The 20035-nt window shown below is 45.4% G+C and overlaps 1 protein-coding gene across 2 annotated transcripts in view; it reads left to right on the top strand.

Moving 5' to 3' along the window:
- The window catches only part of LRRIQ1 (leucine rich repeats and IQ motif containing 1), a 1278742-nt gene that overhangs the window by 207810 nt on the left and 1050897 nt on the right, over window positions 1-20035 (top strand). For both annotated transcript variants that reach the window (XR_015295276.1, XM_086917996.1), the window contains exon 7: window positions 3637-4956. Coding sequence is in view for 1 of the 2 variants with exons in the window: in XM_086917996.1 (XP_086774122.1) it covers window positions 3637-4956 (1320 nt within the window). In the remaining variant the exon portion in view is untranslated. The remainder of the gene's footprint in view (window positions 1-3636; window positions 4957-20035) is intronic.

Raw genomic sequence — 20035 nt, 5'->3', positions numbered from 1 at the left:
ATTGACTTCAGCGAGAAGAGTAGGTGAACTGCAAGCGCTCACGATTCAGGAGCCGTTCTTACAATTTCAAGAGGATAAGATGATTCTCAGGACAAACCCGAAGTTCATTCCAAAGGTGCCAACTGATTTTCATTTGAACGAACCATTGGTGCTGAAGCGTTTCTTTCCGCATCCAACGACAGCGGCAGAAAGAGTATTACACTCTCTGGACGTTCAGAGATGTATGAAATTTTACTTGAAAGAAACTAAGGTGTTTCGCAAATCTTCCCAGTTGTTCGTCGCTTTCAGCGCACCCAGGAAAGGTTTCCCGCTGTCAAAGAGGGGAATTGCCAGATGGATTTCCAGTGCAATTGTCTACTGTCATCAAGCTGCTGGAAAGCCTTGGAATGCACAAGTTCGTGCTCATTCCACGAGGGCGGTGGCCACATCCACTGCATTATTTGGAGGAGTGCCAATCCAGGATATCTGCAGAGCAGCCACCTGGGCGTCTACGCACACCTTCACCAGGCACTACTGCTTGGAGGCAGCCGCAGAATCTGATGCGGCGGTGGGAGAGGCGGTACTGCGGAATATCATCCAGTAACGGTGAGCCTTTCTTGCATCCCTCCATCCATACGTTCTCTTGTTTACAAAGCAACATTTTTATATAAGTATATATATTTATATATGAGATTATGCTTTATTTGCTAATGGTATTGCATGATTATGTAATGTATCAGGAAAATGTGCTTTGTTTTTCACTGCTCGCTATTCTGATTCAGGCATGTGAATCTATGAAAGTTCCAATACTGGAGTAAGAAAACAAGTTACTTACCTGTAACTTTAGTTCTCCAGTATTGGAATCTTTCATAGATTCACATGCACCCACCCTCCTCCCCTGAGAGGCTCACCTCCGATTTAGCACAGAAAGTGTATTATTGCACAAGTGTGCGAAAAATCTGAGGGGCAGAAGGTTCTCTCAGGAGTGTTCTAGAGGGTGAGGAGCTCTGATTGGTTCAGGTAAAAAGTTTGGGCCTTTTTTACATAACAAAGGCTATGGGTTGCAAAAGGGAAATGGGCCTAGGCCTCTTTTCAGTTTGCTATACTACTAAGCACTGCTTTTTTATATACCGGAGACTCCCGTCTCGACGACGGGGAATGATTCAGGCATGTGAATCTATGAAAGATTCCAATACTGGAGAACTAAAGTTACAGGTAAGTAACTTGTTTTCATACCACCACACAGAATGGGCAAGAACAGATGCAATGATGGATTGTATGTGCATGGACCATGATGATAATACACTGTAGGAGGACCACGGTCAAGTGCAAAGATTAAACACTTAAGACATAGCAAACGAGGTGGCAAAAAGAGCCAGGAGGGTCCAAGAGTGGTGGAGGCTGGGTTTCTTAACCCGTGTCCTACCTACTTTGTTGCAAGCTTAAAACACTGACGACAGGAGTGCCTTACTTTGACTCCCACATTACGTTGTCAATTAGGCTAGAGGGAGGGAATGGAAAGGAGTAAACTACATGTCTACAGATGCACTGCTATGTTCAGACAACTGGATCAAGCACTGAATAAACAAAGTCAGATACAAAAGAAGATACACAAAACAAGGCTACACAAAAGATACACAAAGGAAAGCTACACAAATAAGACGGCGAATCTTGAACACAAACTGGTAAGTCAGCAAAAGAACAAAAAGGCTAAGAACACTGCAACTCCTTGTCAGGTCAATGAAACTGTGCGGGCAGCTGGTTGGAGCCTACACAGGACGATGAGAGGACAAGACCCCTGGAGAAGCTTGGGGGAATGGCGATCCCCGGGGCTATGAGGGTAGGCCTTGAGCCCCCCCGCATACTTCAAAATAAAACCCCAGGGGGTGGCGTTCCCCGGGACTCGGAGGGCCTTACAAGCCCCCCATTATGGAAAAAATTGCCCCGGGATTTGGCCTCCCCGGGGTCTAATTAAGAATAAAACGGACTACTAGTTTTTTTTTCCTTTGTCACCCCGTACGCATACCATACACATACCTTGCAATATTTTTATTTTTACATTTAGGACTAAGGATCCATGTGGGACCCCCTGAGCAGACCTAGAGGGTCAGGATGTTTCTACCCTGCCCCCTTTCCTTATTTTTCAACTTTGTTTTACTGTTTTCTTGTGACTCGGTTCTACTTCCTGCTTTGGAGTGTTGACAAAGAGTTGACATCCAATCATCATGCAGCTAATAATTGTATGTTTTTCGATACACTTACTGAGGGCATGTGGGGGGCTGAAAACATACTTTTAACAAAAGAAAAATTAAAAAAGCCCCGAAGGGGTGGCGGTCCCCGGGGCTGTGGGGAGGGAGGCCGTGAGCCCCCCCCCACATACTTCAAAATAAAAGCCCAGGGAGTGGCATTCCCGGGGCTCGGGAGACTTTACAAGCCCCCCCACTATGGAAAAAATTGCCCCGGGATTTGGCCCCCCCCCCCGGGAGCTAATTTAGAATAAAACGGACTTCTAGTTTTTTTTACCTTTTCCACCACGTACGACTACCATGCGCGTACTCCGCAATTTTTTATTTAAAAAAAAAATATATATATATTTGGGCCTAAAGGTCCATGTAGGACCCCTGACCAGGTCTAGAAGGTCAGGATGTTTCTACGCTGTCCCCATTTCCTTATTTTTCAACTTTCTTTTACTATTTTCTTGTGACTCCGTTCTACCAAGGCACAAAATGGCTGCCAACACTTCCTGGTTTCGAGTGTTGACAGTTGACATCCAATCAGCATGTAGCTCGTGCTCGTAATTGTACGAATTTCCGTACGCGTGCAGTACTTCATCTCTAGATATCACTATGATTTTACTTTTGATTTTCTCAGGAACTACTAAATGGATTTTACCATTTAACAAAAAGCACAATCTGCGATCCGAACTCTCCCTCTCTGCCAAATTTGGTATAATTCCGTTCAGCCGTTCGGGCTGTAGCCCTGGCTAAAGATCCCTATGGAAAATTGCATGGGGAAAACAAATTTTGGCACCCCCCTTTTTTCTCGGCCCCCACTTAGACGAATCACCCCCAACCTTTCAGGGAAGGAGCGGAGCCAAGCAGGCCATTTTCTTTGAGAAATTCGCGAAGATTCGTCCACCAGCGCCAAAGTTATTCCAAATAGAATGTTGTGGTTTTCCTATGGAAAGTAGGTCCTAACTATAACTACCTACTGGCGACCGCGAGTAGGTAATATATATATATATAACTTAAATGCACCATTGTGAACAAACCCAACAAAAAAATTCAATTGTTATAGGTTTGAAAATTAAATCAAGTGCTGTTAAAAAATACTCTGATCAGTCATCCATGTTTGATACTATATATATATATATATATGTATATATATATATATATATAGACATATGCACTGTCTCATTCTCCTAGTTTGTTACTCATTTCTAGTATTGCTGTTATGTACTTGAAAGCAGCAGTCTTTTTATTGATTTGATCTAGAGTGTTTTTGGTATGTTGAATTTGAATAATTAAAAACTTAAATATCACTGAGATTATAATGATGTATATATTAAAGGGGTACATTTTTAAATTTCTAAAATTGCACCTTATGAAATATGTTTTAAATTCACTACATTAAAATATTTCTGTTTATGCTGCCTAGGATCTAATAAATCGATTGCAAGAGATACTGGAGGCAGAAAAAAAGTCTTTCGAAGAACAGAAAGAAAAAGAAAGACAAATTCTAGAAAAGATCCAGTGTAAAGCAGCAACAATAATCCAAGCAAGATTTAGAGCATTTGTGGCCTATAGAAAATATGCTCCCAAATTAAAAGAATTAAAAGCAGAAAGTAAGAGGAGAAAGGAATTACAACTGAAAATGGATCAGGAAAAAATGGCAGCCGAAGCAAAAATTAAACAAAGGCTTGAGGAGAAGAAGCGAAGGGAAGAGGAAAAGAAACGGAAAGAGGAAGAGGAAAAGAAACACCTTGAAGAAATTAAACAGCAAGAAAATCTGAAGATCGAATTGCGGCGCCTGGAATATGAAAGGAAGAAAGAAGCAGAGAGGCTGAGACTAGAAAAAGAAAAACTAAAGCTGGAAGAATTGAAGCAAAGTGAAGAGAGGAAGCAAAAAGACAACAAAGTTGCTAGGAAACATTTGGAAGAAAATGAAAGGCACATGAAAGTAAATAAATCAAATTTGGAAACAGCCACAGAACAGGAAAGTGGCAACTATCATAATGTTTGCAAAAGAGATCAAGTGCTTGAAAAGAAAGTTGTAAAGAACATTTGTGAGGGAAAAAATAATAAAAGGAAACAAATAGGAAATGAATTTTTTGAAAGCCAAGAAAAGGGAGTTATGAATTTAGGGATTGAAAAGCAACTCATTCTTACAGAACAAATCAATGAGCAGCAAAAAAAAACTTCTCCAATGGAAGGGAGCTCACTAAAGGAGTCTGTTTTAGAAGGGAAAATACAGGACCATAACATGCAAATTGATACCAAAACTAAAGAACCTGTTGCACGAGACAGCAAGGTCAATATTTCCTCTCATGAAGCAATAACTCAAGCCCAAGAAATTAAACACAGCGGACAGGTTGAGAATATTAATCCCAGCGACGAAGTTGCTAATATGTGGCAATCATTCAGGTCAGAAGTCAAAAGTGATGATGCTCTTTCCCCTTCTCTTTTAAATACAGAAATTCAAGAAATTAAATATAAGGAGACATGTACTCCCCATTCTGAAGAAAATGATCAAGTTCTCCAGCGAGCTTATCATAAGCTAGTGCTTCCAGATCACATTGAAGAAAAGCGACTAGCATGGATGAAAAACTGCATCCCATGGTCTAAGGTGTTGAGTGAAAATCAAAGAAAAAAAGTGCTGAAAAAAAGCAAGCCAAGAAAAAGTTCTGCTGCTAACAAACTGCCTCCTTTGAATGCAGAGGTCATCCTTAAGACAGGTCCTTGGCATGTCTTAAAGCAGGTATGTCTCTTTAAAATTGTTTATTATTTTCTGCATGGTTGGTGAAGTATTTATCATGCCAGTAGTAGCGAACTCGGTCAATTGTATTATGCAGACCCAAACATTTGTATTGTTTGTTGCAGCACACAAAAACAAGTGCAGTTGAGTCTCTCCGTATAGTCTTCCTCACTCTTGCATTCATACTCCTCATTCTTCACTGCTGTAGTTTTCGCTGATTCATATACTTCAATCATTGTTCATTATCACGCTTTGAGTCCCATTGTAACCTTCAAATAGTAATATCCTTTAATAAAGACCTCAATGTCACTTCAGTAACCAAATAATCACAGAGAAAATGACCCAAACTTCTGCCAGTCAGCTTCCAGCACCTGAACGCAATTCCCTGTCAGAGGCCACCTTACCTCAGATTTTTAACTGTCTTGTGAAAGGAAGTCCCATCAGAGCTTTCCTCTAGCTTGTACAAGATGGTAAATTTCTGATCTCCCACTGGATTTTCAGACCTACTGACACTCTCCCTTTGGGTGCTGTTTTCTAAAATTCACTTTTTCAGCATGGAGGTAAAAAAAACTGTTTTAGTAGCCTGCAACTACTGGGGAAACTAATGACAGTATGTTAAGATTTCCACAAGGAGTGCATTTACTGTTTTATCCTCATCTAAGTCCAAAGGCTGCAAGATTTGCAGAACATTCTCAGCAAAAACCTCAAACTGTTGTGAAGGTTTTCTTTTGAGGTGGCTTCAAAAGAAAGATAAAGCTAATGACCCACCAGAGGATATTTGGCATCATTGTGCTTGGATCACATTAAGGCACTGCAAGCAGAGATCCCCTGAGAACCTACCCTCTATATCCAGGGTGCCCTCATGCAAGGCCTTACAAATATTTGACAGTAAGCTGCAAGCACCATCAAAATCACTTTATGAGGTGCTGACTAAAGTAGGCACAGCCTGCTACTTTGTCTGTGACACCATGACCATCTAAGTGGTATTACGGTCCATTCATTTTCCATCACGGCAATCTCTTTGTTGATGACTACAATGATATCTTAGATTCACATGCTTGAATCATCATAATCAGTAGGCTGGACAAAACAGATATAGGGCCCGATGTACGATGCTTGCATTTTAGGACTCCCAAATTGCGTCGCTTTGCGACTCGAATTTGCAACTTTCAAAATGCAATGTACAACATTGTCTCAGGCACTGTTGCGATCTCCAAATTGCATTCCTCATCAATAGTCATGAGGCAAGTGCAATTTGCGACCCCATTGTGAATGGCTATTACTCCCAGGAATGGTGACCTGCTGGGGTCTGGGACTGCTTTTTAAATAAATCATTTTTTTAAATTTAAATGCATCCTGTTTTCCATTTAAAAAAGAAAAATGAAACTTTTCAGTTTCATCTTTTAATGGCAGGCACTGGTCCCCGGGACCAATGCCTGCTCTTAAAAAATATTTTCTCACATAGGGGAAGGGGTCTCCTGGGCACCCCTTCCCATTTGAGAGTGGTTTACCAAAAACTTGAAGTAGGTGGTAAACTGTGAGTGTTTTGCGGCCACAAATGTGGTCGCAAAACAATAGTGCTTGGCAGTGAGTCTTGCTATTCGGAAGGGATGCCCCTCCCTAATAGCAAGAGTGGGAAATGCTATTTTGCGATTCAGTGTCTCTCAAAATGGCGTTTGTAGATGCCATTACCCTTTTTTGCAGTCACAAATACGTTGATCTCCCGTTTGCACGCGCAAAAAAGGGTCGTACATCTGGCCCATAGTGAGCAGCACAACGCATAACATAGCTAGAAAGGCGTTTTCATGTTCACAACAGAAGTCTATTTCTACCTCATGTCATGTGTGAAAGGAGTCCCTTGGGCTCTGCTCCGATAGTAACAGTTAAGTTGGCTTACTCTAATTATTTCTGCAGTTCTGAGTAAATTGACAGTATTTCTTCACATTCCTGAACTTGAACAAATCGGACCTAGCCTGAATCCTCCCAAAAAGGTCGTTTTAGACCATGTGGGACTTGTGACAAAAAGAGCCTTCACTGAGGATCCTAGAATTGGATACACTCTTTTTATCCTGTTCACAAGGCATAGGATTGCAAGATCTGTAGAACCTTCTCTACAAAAACTCTTTAAGATAGAAAGACTAGACTGTTATTGTAGCTCAAAAAACCTAAATCTGAGATACACATACCTCTAAGTAAAAATATAAAGGCTTTTCTAAGACATCAGGAAAATCTCTTATAACAATCTATTCCCATTTTGCTCTTAAGTGGCCACATCTCAATCAAAATCCCAACTCTCTGAGGAACCACCAATAAAAATCTGTTTACAAAGTCCGCAAAAGAGGTCAGCCCAGTCTTCATATGATGCTTCTGACTAAAACACCTCAAAAGCACTCCACAAGCCCTCCTCTGATCCAACTACTCCTAAAAAGATGGTTTCTATGAAGCCAGTGAAAAAAACCTAAACTGTCAACATCTTTACTTGAGGTCTCCCCTGATGTCACATTCAAGGAGACTCTGAATGCAGCTGTTCATCCATTGACTGAATTGACTGCATCACCATCCACCATAGCACCGTTGATAAGAGCATCTTTGACAATGGTGGCACACCGTCAACAAGGACGACATAGTTGACAAGAAGACCATCTGCAACAACACTGTTTTCCAAGGCGTCATCAACAGTGCTAACTACGACTTTATCCAAGACACAGTCAACTACCGCTGCACTGATGACGATGACCATACCGTTTGAGGAGACCCTATTTAATGACTACATCAAAAACATCAAGATTAACCTTAATGTTTGGAAAAAGACATTCCAATGACACTCATGCCAGTACACACCTTGCCAAGTAATATATCACATTATTTACCACAACATTTACTGGATAAAGAAGATTCAGATGTTGATGGATCCTTCATACAAGCATTTAATCACACAATTGAAGGCGAAGTACAACGATTCAGAAGAAAACTAAGGTTGTTGGGGGCGGCGCTAGAGAGCCGACGAGCATGGCTGCACTTGAGTGAGGCTCCTGCAGTCCTAGGCTCTAATTCGACATTATCCTGCCCTAAATGCTTACATCACAGCAGATTTAGGCAAATTGCGAAGTCTATACAAGGCGGAGGGACTAATGCCATCAATTGCGACTGTAAACAGCGGGCAAAGAGGAAATTTATGAGCCCAATGCCTGTCAGTGAGGCCTATGATGTGCTACACCTGTATTGTTGGCTAAACTATTGCACCCTTCAATCCCCAATATATTGCACTGATGATCTGAGATCCTGGGTGGGGATGAGTGCGGAGCGGCCGAACAAAGCTCACTGACTGCTGCTCCGTAGTACTGCCATACGAGGTTTGTCCTGACTGAGGTTCTTCCTGCAATCCTGGCGGCCTGCTGTGAGGCACGTAAGGGGGGGGTTGGTGTTGGCTGCAATTCCGACACCTGAAGCCCTCCTAATGCTGTGCTGAGGGGCTGGTACCCGATTCCTCCCCCTGAGGCTGGATATCGTCCGGGCTGGTGACTAATGAGCCGCAGGCCGCAATGAGATGAGGTGAGGGGATACCTGCTTGGAGCAGCCGGGGCAACCCTGCAGGCGCTCAACGGTCCCTTGAGTAAGGATGCTGTGGCTTCTGGGGTAGGGTTAAGCGAGGAGTGCTCAGACCTGATTGACTGTCCTTGCCAATGTGAAGCGCTCTGCCCCTATGGACTCCAAATATTGCTGTGCAGTGCCAATTGTATCTATATACCACTCTACTGAGGAAGGACTCCTGATTTCTCGCCTGCTGATTTGGGCGGGCCCCGGGATTGTACCTTCATGACCTCCTGGGAGATTACTCCACAGATCTGCTGTCAAATCACAGAAAACGGAAACAAATTCAATAGTGGCTGCCAGACGGTGTTCACCTAATGAATACCTGCCAAATGCTGGCTGCATGGGACCTCCCAGAGGTCGGCAGCACACTATTGGATTCCTCTGCTGCTTTAGCCCAGCAAAGCACTGCCTAAACACCCTGCCTGTGTATATCATGTGGGGAGGTACACTGTATCTGCATGTGCCCTCTGGAAGGATGCACCATGTGGGGACTTGATACTCATCTTACTGGCACTGCCTGGACCTACACATGCCCCTCCAATCGAGTCTAGGAGGTGAGGCGGGGCTGCGGAGGCAATATCACCACTTGTTAACCTAGCTGCATGCTGTACAATAGGTGGGGCTCTGCTGCTGCTGGATCGAAGGGTTGGTACGTTAGCTGTATTTGAAAATACCCTGGGTAAGCTGGGATACGCTACAGCACTACCGACTGGGTGCCTTCATGGGGACAATGGACACTAAGCAAACAAAGCTTCAATTTGATGTCCGTAGATCAGCTCAAAATCCAAGTTGAAGTGCAGATCAACAAAACACTGTAGAATCTCCCATGGAGGAGACGACCTATGCTGCTGATATGAAATCACTCCTGATTGCTGTGCAGCAGAATCTAAGATAGATACCATGTGCTCCCAGATGGATGCTATTACATCAACCTGGAAATACATGATGGCCGGCTCTCTGAGGCCGAGCAGTGAATATTGGCAATGGAAGACACTGACTCGTACAAAAGCGAAAAACTCTTAAGTATGGAGAAAGTCCTCAAGGTAATTTCCGCCAAGAACAAAGTCCTTGCAGCACATTGCGGGAGAAACAATCTGTCCATAATGGTGATCCTTGACACAACAAACACAGGCAGATTGGCGGAATTTGAGGAGCAACTTCTGTTTGTAGCAGATGTCTTCTCCAAAATGCTGATTGTTGAGAGAGCCCCTCGGCCGCTAGTGGCTCGTCCCGCGCCGTGAGCTGCTGCAAGACCAATCATTGCTCAGTTAATAAATTATCGCGACAGAGATACTGCCCTAAGACTTGCCAAGAAGTAGCGCTCGTTCTAATATGAAGACAATACTGTGTCTATATTCCCTGATTTTACTATATCTGTACAGGAGGCATGTAAGAAATACATGCATATCAAACTAAAAGTGCAGAAAACCAACAAACCAGTATGCTATGCTGTCCCCCGTCTAGACTATATCATCACCCAGGGAAAGGTCCACATATTCAACAGTCCGCTGCAGGTCGGTGATTTCATGCGGTGCAATGCAGATCGTGCTCCCTACCCTGGCCAGACGTTGCAGTCTTGAAGGCGGTCCTTGCCGCTCCCAGAGGTGGGATAGTCCAACTGTAAGAGTAGGATCCATCGTACTCCCACTGGACCTCTGATAGACCAACGTAAATCAACAAGTTAGCATACCGAATGTGGACTGGAAGAGAATTCACTGACTGGTACACTAAAGCCCCTTTCCCTGGCATTACACGTCCACAATGTCTATCTGACGCCTGTGAGGGCTGGCACTCAAGGCCCACACAATGGTTCCCCAGATATCCTTGTTTAGTCTAGGAGGAACCGTCTGGCTCTCTGACCTAAGGATACCCCTAATTTGTTTTTTGTTTTTTACTGAATCTCTACATGCTATTCTCAGCCCAGCATCCGTTCTCTTTTTTCCCTCTAGCTGCCCTATTTTCTTTCCACTCCACCTTGGCTATCACCTCTTCTGGCACACACTGCTATCTTATTTTACCCTGCTTGGATGATGCCAACTTACATCCGCCATGGGTCCAAGCTATTAATGGGATATCCCTCCATGTACTTCTGAGGTGGATCCATTGGTTGTATTTGAGACTGTTTCATTATATCTTGGTTCTTGGGAGGGCAATTGCTTCCTGACGGGGCTGGGCCATCAATGTGGGAGGGGGTGGAGAGGGGACTGTTATTGTTGAATTTTTGTATGCACTCCTATGCGCTAATGACACCACATAAGCTTACTCTACTCCCATACGCAGGGCCAACCTGAGGCGCTCGTGCACCTTATGTACACAACACTGTAAATGGCTAACCCAGACCGGGCACCACGCAGGAACGCACAGGTCAGATACAATTGCTGACATGGAACATCAGAGGACTGGGTGATCCGTGCAATCATCCCCATATATTGATATACCTAGATAGACACAGTATCAACATCGCCTGATCGCAGGAGACTCGTATGGGGGGTTTTGCGCACATTCATTTTGCGATATGCTGGGCATCTTATCGATATTTCAAGACTTATGCCTCTTATTCCATGGCACTGTGACCGTCATATGCAAAGGGTGCATTAAGTGACCCCCAAGGGCCGTTACACACTTGTATGGGGAAGGCTGGGCTCAATGTCTATCCCTGATGTTAATTTCTATGGTTCCAACACAAATGACCCTGTATTCTTTGATCACTGAGGGCTAATCACAGATACTGGCTCCACACACATAATAGGTGGGGGGGTAACGTTCCCCTGAATCTGAACTGGGATAGATCACGTCCAACACCCCACTACCAAGTGCATTCTGAGAGACACATACAAGCCACTGTGGAGGAGCATGGATTGCTGGACGCATGGAGAACTCTTCACCCAGTGACAAGGGAGGGAACATTCCATGCGTGGAGATTGAGCAGCAGCAGTTGAGGCCATTTGACTTGCCTCCTGAAGTCTGTGATGTGATTCTGGCAGCCAGGCGTCCCTCCACAAAATTGGTATGCGCCTGCAGGTGGAACACATTTGTGGCATGGTGCACAGCAAAGGCTGTGGATCCTCTCTCTGCCCCCTTTCAGAGGTTCTCCACTTCCTTCTTTCTCTTGCCCAGCAGGGTTCTGCTCTGGGCACTCTAAAGGGCTACCTCTCTGCCATTTCTGCCTTCTTGAGGCTTCCTGATCAGCCTTCTCTTTTCAAGTCTCCTGTTCTAAATAGATTCTTGAAGGGCATCACGCACATGTTTCCTCCTGTTCCTTTCGTGATGCCTCAGTGGGACTTGAACCTTGTTCTAACCTATCTGATGTGCGCTCCTTTCAAGCCACTTCACAATTGCCCTCTTCGTCTTCTGACTCTCAAGACTGCATTCCTGGTTGCCATCACCTCTGCCAGGAGAGTGAGTGAGCTCCAGGCTCTATCTTCTAAGCCTCCTTTCCTTTCCGTCTATCCGGACAAGCTTGTTTTAAGAACGCGTCCTTCTTTCCTGCCCAAGGTGGTTATGGCCTTTCACATCGGGCAGTCCATCACCTTGCCCACATTCTTTGCGCCTCTGCATCCCTCGAAAGAGGAAGAGAGGCTTCACCGTCTGGACCCAAAACGTGCGCTCTCCTTCTACCTTGATCGCACACGCCAGTTCCGGGTGGATAACCAGCTCCATGTTGGTTACGTGGGCGTCAAGAAGGGACGGGCGGTGCACAAACGGACCATCTCTCGTGGGTCGTATTGTGCATCAAGGTCTGTTACTCCTTGGCTAAGAAGGAGCCCCCGCTTGGGCTGAGGGCCCATTCCACTCAGGCCACGCGGCTACTACTGCCCTGGGTCGGGGAGTCCCCTTTCAGGACATCTGTCAGGCAGCTATGTGGGCCTCACTGCACACGTTTGCTAGACACTACTGCCTGGACAGCCAAGTCCGGAGAGATGGCTTTTTTGAGCATTCTGTTCTCCAGGACTTCCTGGTGTTATCTTAGTCCGCAGACCCACCTCCGGGGTTGGTATTGCTGGGGTATCTATTCTAAGGTAAGGAATCTAACACTAACCTGTTTCTTTCAGATGCACAAGGTACTTACCTTCGGTAACGATGTATCTGTAAGAAACAGTAATTAGTGTTAGATAGCTTACCGCCCCACCCATCCTCCCCGTTCTGGGGACCGACATCTAGGGTTAAGGTATTTCCCTTGGAGGGCCTTAGTTTTATGGCACCAGTGTCAGTCTCTGGCATGGCTCTGCGTTCCTGGCGCGGAAAGCTATGTACAAGAACCGATGTCTGCACGCGAGGGCGGCGTCTAAGTACTCCAACGTCATCCCGGCGACCACGACGCAGATGTCTGGCGCGGAGCCGTAGACGACGCCTACCGTCGCACAGGCGTACTGCTACGCAAAACTTTCCAGATCCAGTCTGACCCCTGGGGATATTCTAAGGTAAGGAATCTAACACTAACTACTGTTTCTTAAAGATATATATTGTTACCGAAGGTAAGTAACTGGTGCGTCCCTAGTAAAGTGGTAGACCATATACCAGTGTTTGCCTACCTACAGTCCTGGGACCCGTGGGGGTCCGCAAAGCCTTCTCAGGGTGCCGTGACTACTTTGAAATTAAATATTATGAACAGATTAATAAAGTGTATATAAATAAATAAGCTAAATGTACAATTGAATATTTTAAAAAGCAGTGTAAATGTGAAGGAATTTGAAATTGGACGCTAAAAATGTAATTAGTATTCTCAGATTAATTGTTAGGAGCAGCACAGGAGTATCAAACAGAATGTATTATCCACAACAAGTGGCCTCAAGTGAATATAGAAAAGCTCCAACATTTATATTAAAATGTTGTTGTTATTTTGTTTCTATTTGTATGTGTTTGCAAATTAAATAAAGTGTGTTTCTAATTTGTGTATTTGTTTGATGAATGTTTTTTCTGTATTTTTCGTGTTTTGCTTTTTGGTTCAATTCATCAACAATGCTTTGGTTGGGGTTCCGGGCTTCCAATAATGGTTAAGTAGGGGTCCTTCGAAGTCAAAAATTTAAGAACTACTTCCATATGCCCAGGATTGGTAAATTAAATGCGCTAGTGGGCCTGCAGCGCTTATTGTGCCATCCATGTAAGTAGCCTCTTAAAACATGTCTCAGGCCTGCCGTTGAAGCCTGAATAAAGTTTTAAACTTGCCAATTTGTCTTGGAAAAATGACCCCTTTGGCAAGCCTAAAACTCCCTTTTAATATATATGTCACCCTGAAGGTCGGGCCTAAAGGCCCATATGGCAGGGTGCATTGTATTTAAAAAGTTGGATATGCACTTTTAAGTTTTACATGTCCTGGTAGAGAAAAACTCCTAAATGTGTTTTTTAATACTATGATACCTACCTTTTCCATAGGATAAAAGTGGGTTACCTTATTACATGTAATAGGTGATGACTTTTGTTTGGGAACAGATAGAAATATCATGTTTGGGTTCTAATGAACTGTAATTTAAAATCCTCTTTAATGGTAAAGTCATATTTTAAGTCATAATTCTCTCTCAGATCGCCAGCCTTAAGACAGGGTTCATGTGGAAGGTAATTAAGAACCCCCACAAACAAGGAATCAAGAGATTATCAAGGATCCAACCCCCTGTAACACCATGAAGCAATTAATGACGGATGAACAAGGTCTCTCCTATGGATTGAAGGCAGCATCAGCTATTCTATCCGCACCCTCCTTCCTGGGGGAGACCACACTTACACATGCACTGACCCACATAGAAGGTTGGGATTTTCTCATAGAACAAAAAAAACTGATCAAAACAATCTTACATGGGGCAATTCATATGGAATATCTCAGAGACAACGCTGCACCTAGAGGGTTGTTGGTGATGTATGAGCCCTTAATCTTCCTAGTACAAGACAACACCTATGCACACTCTCGTTATTAAATCAAATATAAATGCCCATGTGGACATCTGAGACAAAGAACACAAAGCCTTTCAATTCTACATTTCGAAATCATAATAATGCTTATTCTTGGAATTGGTCGTTGTGAAAAAGGTGTCTTTAATGTTCAACAGAAACCAGCCGACACGTGTTTTGTCGCACAAGGGACAGTCTTCCCGCGACTCCTCAGGGCTCCGAAGAAAAGGAGTGTCGTTGCGAGAGTCGCTCTGTCGGTGATAATTCCGACCCGACAGGGCCCAGGACTATTGATAGATGGTGGAATCTAATACCACTTGAATCCAAGTATGCCAGCGATAGAAGGTTGGTTTGATAGTAAAGGACACTCCAATAATAATGAAGAGGGTAATCCAGGGTTTATTATGATAGTTCACTGTTGTAGTATTTAACGTGAACGGGTACTGGAGGAACAAGCGATGATCCTTATCGGGAACACCTTGTAGTAGCAGACGGGTGCATCTGTCACCGGTTCCTCGTTCCGTGTTCCGGGTAGGGTCACCCTTAATCTTCCTGGACCGACACAGGGAGCTCGGGCAGTGACCGCAGCGATTACGAGTTCAGACCCAAATGGAAAGGAAGAGGTAGGGTAAGAAACATACAGAGGACATACACAGCCATTTTTATTAGGGCCCAACCTACCACCACCACCAGGCCTAGGATTTGGATTGGCGCCAGGATACCCACAAGATACCCAGGATACCCACAAGAGCACCCTTATCCATACTATCATAACACCATTCCTTTTTTAGTTAAAGGCGGGGGGAGAGGAATAACCAAGGACAGGGGTCAGAGAGTACACTGGGAGGATTTGAATCAGAGGGTCACACGGAGCATGACACAGTACACACAACCAATCTCAAGCAGGGAACCAGTTTTATTATAAATTTGACGGACATCCCATTTACTAATGGACAGGAACAATTTCTCATGAAAGGATTAGGATTTGTCCCTACAAATATGTTGGATGCATTTAAACTGACCTGCAAATCAAATTAATTTTTTTGAAAAATATGGTTGAAAGTCTTCTTTAAGAATCACCCAGAGACTAAGATTGGACAGGGAGACACTAGCCTACGAACTAACATTCATGCCGGTTTTTGCACAGTTACCATCGGAAGTAGGCACTTTTAAAAAAGCAGTACTATAGGGCATTGATTCGAAGAACATATTCCCCAAAAAAAACATTTTTCAACCTGACTAAAGAACACAAAGGTATTCAGAAACTCTGAGATAACCACAGAATAATTTAGAAACCAGCTAACAAGGGAGGAGCAACAGTGTTCCAGACAACAGAGGCCTATGCCTCAGATTGTCTCCAACTACTATCGGATAGACAAAATTATTAGATCCTTGGAAGTGACACCACACCGGAATTACAGAGAATGATAAGAGGAGTGGTTGAGGAGGGTTTAGCCAACGATTGGATTGACCAGAAAGAGGCAGCATTTCTGTGCAAAGACAAACCACAAATTCTTTATTTCTATACCCTTCCGAACGTGCATAACAAAACTACACCACCGCTAGGCAGACCCCTTGTGTCGCTAATGAACTCAGTACTGGAACCCTTGTCGAAGTTCTGCAACTTTTGTTTTTAGGCCACTTGTAGAGAACAAACCTTCCTATCTGAAAGACACCAGATATTGAACCTTATAAAAGAGATTCCCTTTGATCCCAGCACAAAACTCTTGGTTTGGTTAGACATTGATTCATTATACACTAATATCCCTCAGGAAGAATTCCTGCGAGTAATAGAAAAAATTCTTTATATGGAGGACTGGCACTTCCAAACTCCACACGCCTTTATATTAAACCTGGTTGAGATTGCCCTTACGAGGAATTTTTTCCAGTACAAAGACACATTGTACCTACAGTCACATGGAACATCCATGGAAAGTTCTTTTGTGCCTAGTCCAGCGTGCCTCTATGTCTCTAAATTTGAGGATGAATACATTTATCCCATTACAGCCTATTCACAATCAATACAAGTTTGGCATCTCTACATTGACAACTTCTTTCTAATCTGGAAGGAAGACAGACATTCATTTGAAGAATTTCTGGGGTGTCTAAACAGTAGAAACTCTTTTTTGTTCTTCACATCCACAGTAACAACTGAGACACTACCATTCCTTGACCTTAAAATTAAATCTAAGGAGGGAATGCTGATAATGGAAAGGGGCGACCACTCGGTCCCCCCGAACGTATGGTCGGGTGCCCCGATTCCCCCCGGGAAACCATTTTGGGCGGGAGGCGCGTCACGGCTGGTATGCCCGAAGCGGCGTAGCCGGGGCGCGCCTTTTCCCGCCCAAGAGGGGTTGTCCTAGACACCTACACTGTCGGCCACGCCCTGTAGGCGGTCGGAGGAGGGTCCACGCCCTCCCAAAAGAAGAATAAAAGGAGCAACAATCCAAGGAAGCATCCTCTTGTTCCTGTGCTTGGAAGCTGCACCTCTTCGTTGCACGTGAGCCCGAGACGGAACAAAGAGCCAATTTTGAGAACTTGTAATTTTGTGTTTCTTCTTTCAGCGATTTCGAAGCTTTGATCCAGGACCTCGAGTCGAAGATACGTGAACGATGCCTGGCAAGAAGGTCGGGAAGAAGGTTGGGACCGAACAGATGCTTCGTATGCTGGTAAAGGACATGGCGAACATGAAGAAGCAGATGGCGGCAATGAATGGTACAGGGAGACCAAAAAAAGTCATCGGACCAGCATTGCCGGGAGTAGTCCCTACCGGGAGGGGTAAGAGGACCAGGAATGGGGCGGCAGGAGGGGAGGCTCCGGTTCCCGAATCACCTCCAGCGAGCCCGGTCAGTCCGGTCGAGGCCCCAGTTCCGGTCCCGAACGCGGGACAACCGATCCCTGTCGTGGTCACACCTATGAACGAGGGGGATATGCCTCCTGAATTGGCTGCCCAATTGGCGGCATGGTTGGGCAGGGACAACGAGGGGGCCACGGCCGAAGAGGCCAGGTCGATAATGAAGCAGTTGCGGCAATCGAAAGATGCTGCGAAGGCACCTTGTCCTCTTGTATCCCCGCAGGTTCCCATGGAACAACCAGTATCGAGCGTTGGAACAGTAGCGAAAACAGTCACAGCTACTTGTTCGGGTAAGCAGCCGTTGCCAATAGCGGGGGAGGGATCGTTACCCTCAAGGAGGGAAAAAGTGGTTCAACATATCCCGATGGATGTGAAAGAAAGGATTTGGGCAGATAAATATGTGAACATGTTTTCGTTATTGACCGATCACTACGAGATAGAGCATGTGAGAAATCAGAAGGAGTTGTTGCATCCGAGTGTATGGCGTGCAAAGATGGCGGGTTTCAGAGTAGATGAAACGATCGCTAATTGGGCCAGGGCGTTTGGAATGTTCACTGCAATCATGGGGGAACGTAGGCCTGAAGTATTGTTGGAACTAGCTTGTTACCAGACACGTATTATGGAATTCTATGAATCGTACGGAGGCAATCAATGGTTTGGTTATGATAACAAATTTCGTAAGGCCAAGGAGCACGACCCATCCCTGACGTGGGATGGTTTCGACTCCATTTCCTGGCAGAAACTGGTTGGGTCCAACACGGCGAAGTCGCCTTCTTTGGGCGGGAATGGGGCTGAGCCTTCCCGCCATTCTTTGGGGGCGCCCTTTCGGGCGGGCGCAAACAGTGATCAGAACACAAAGGGTAATGGGAACTCAGGTAGGAAAGGGGTCTGTTGGAGCTTTAACAGGGGCAAGTGCACTAGGCCACAGGGGACATGCAAGTTCAGGCATGAATGTGCAGTGTGCGGACAGTCCTCGCACCCCGAGAGTTCGTGCAGAGCCAAGACTGGTGACACGGGAGGTAGAGGAGGCGCCAAACAGGTCTAAAATCGACCGAGGGACACCGTTACCTACTCCCGTTGATATCATGGCAATAATCCTCTGGCTGAACGAATACCCTGATCATGTCTCCGCCGGGGTGTTGCGAGACGGTTTCTCATATGGTTTCCGCATCCCGGCGGGGGATTTTCGGGGGACAGCACAATGTAAGAGCCAACTATCGGTTCAACACAATGCGACGGTGGTACAGGCAAAGATTGCAAAGGAAGTGGCCCGAGGTCGGGTTGCGGGACCATATGGCAAGCCGCCAGTTGTAGACTTTGTTTGTTCACCGTTGGGAGTAGTCCCCAAGAAGGACCCAGGTGAGTTTAGGGTAATCCACAACTTGTCCGCTCCTAGGGGTCTTTCGGTGAACGATGCGATTGACCCGGGAGTTTGTTCGGTGCGGTACGCATCCTTCGATGAGGCTGTCGCCATTTTGAATCGCCTGGGGCCCGGAGCGCTGATGGCTAAATCAGATATCAAGTCAGCGTTCCGGTTGCTCCCGGTACACCCAGAGGATCAGCGTCTCTTAGGTTTTGTGTTTCAAGGACGATACTACATGGATAAATGTATGCCAATGGGTTGCTCCATCTCTTGTGCGTATTTTGAGAAGTTCAGTACCTTTTTGCAATGGGCTTTCACCAGGGCCACGGGTTTTACACTGGTCATGCATTACCTGGATGATTTTCTGTTTCTGGGGGCGGCCGGGGACACGGAATGTGCTCAGGCCTTGAGTGAATTCTGTAATCTCATGAAAGAATTTGGCGTGCCACTGGCACCAGGCAAGACGGTAGGGTCATCTACTACACTCGAGTTTCTGGGGATTGAGCTCGATTCTGTGGAGGGGTGCTTCCGCTTGCCCAAAGAGAAGGTAATGAAATTTAAGGCCTCACTAGAAATGTGCCTCGGCGAGAGAAAAGTAACTCTCCATCAGTTGCAACGAGCTGTGGGTCAGCTTAACTTTGCCCTTAGAGTAATGCTGATGGCTCGTCCCTTTTCCCGCTCTATCGCCCAAGCTATGGTTGGCCTCAAGGAAGGGTACCACCGCACAAGACTGTCAGCAGAGGTTCGCCAGGATATGCGCATATGGCTGGCATTTCTGGCGGATTTCAACGGTCGTGTCGTGTGGAACAAACCGCCAGTTTCCTCCGAAGAGCTGGGGTTGTGGACCGACTCGGCAGGGAGTGTTGGTTTTGGCGCCATTTTTGGTAATCAATGGTCGGCACGAACCTGGCCGGTCTGGTGGCACGACGATGGCCTCACAGGCAACATTGGGTTTCTTGAGCTGTTCCCCATTCTGGTGGCCTTAAAAACATGGCCAGAGGGGTTTCGTGATCGCTCTGTGGTATTCTGGTCGGATAATATGACTGTTGTGGAATGTATCAATAATCAGGCAGCACGCTGCAAATGGATTTTGAGATTGCTGAAGGAAATTGTCCTGTTATGTATGAGACTAAACTTCCACTTTAGGGCAAGACACGTGCCGGGTGTACTGAACCAGGCAGCTGATGCACTCTCTCGTTCCCATATGCAGGCCTTCCGGGGTTTTCTGCCCTCAGCGGACTTGGTGGCGGCACCATTTCCCGAAGCTCTCTGGTCTCTCGGTGCCCCGGATTACAAAACCTCGTGGGAGAGAGTCTAGCACCCAGGACAAGGAAGGCTTATGAAGGGGCGCTCCGTTCCTATTGGTCATTTTTGGGTTCAGCTAGGGG

This window comes from Lissotriton vulgaris, chromosome 1_1, assembly GCF_964263255.1.
Source record: "Lissotriton vulgaris chromosome 1_1, aLisVul1.2, whole genome shotgun sequence".
In the NCBI taxonomy this organism is placed as follows: Eukaryota; Metazoa; Chordata; class Amphibia; order Caudata; family Salamandridae; genus Lissotriton; species Lissotriton vulgaris.
Note: the sequence above shows the minus strand (reverse complement) of the source record. Positions and strands in the feature narration are given on the sequence as shown.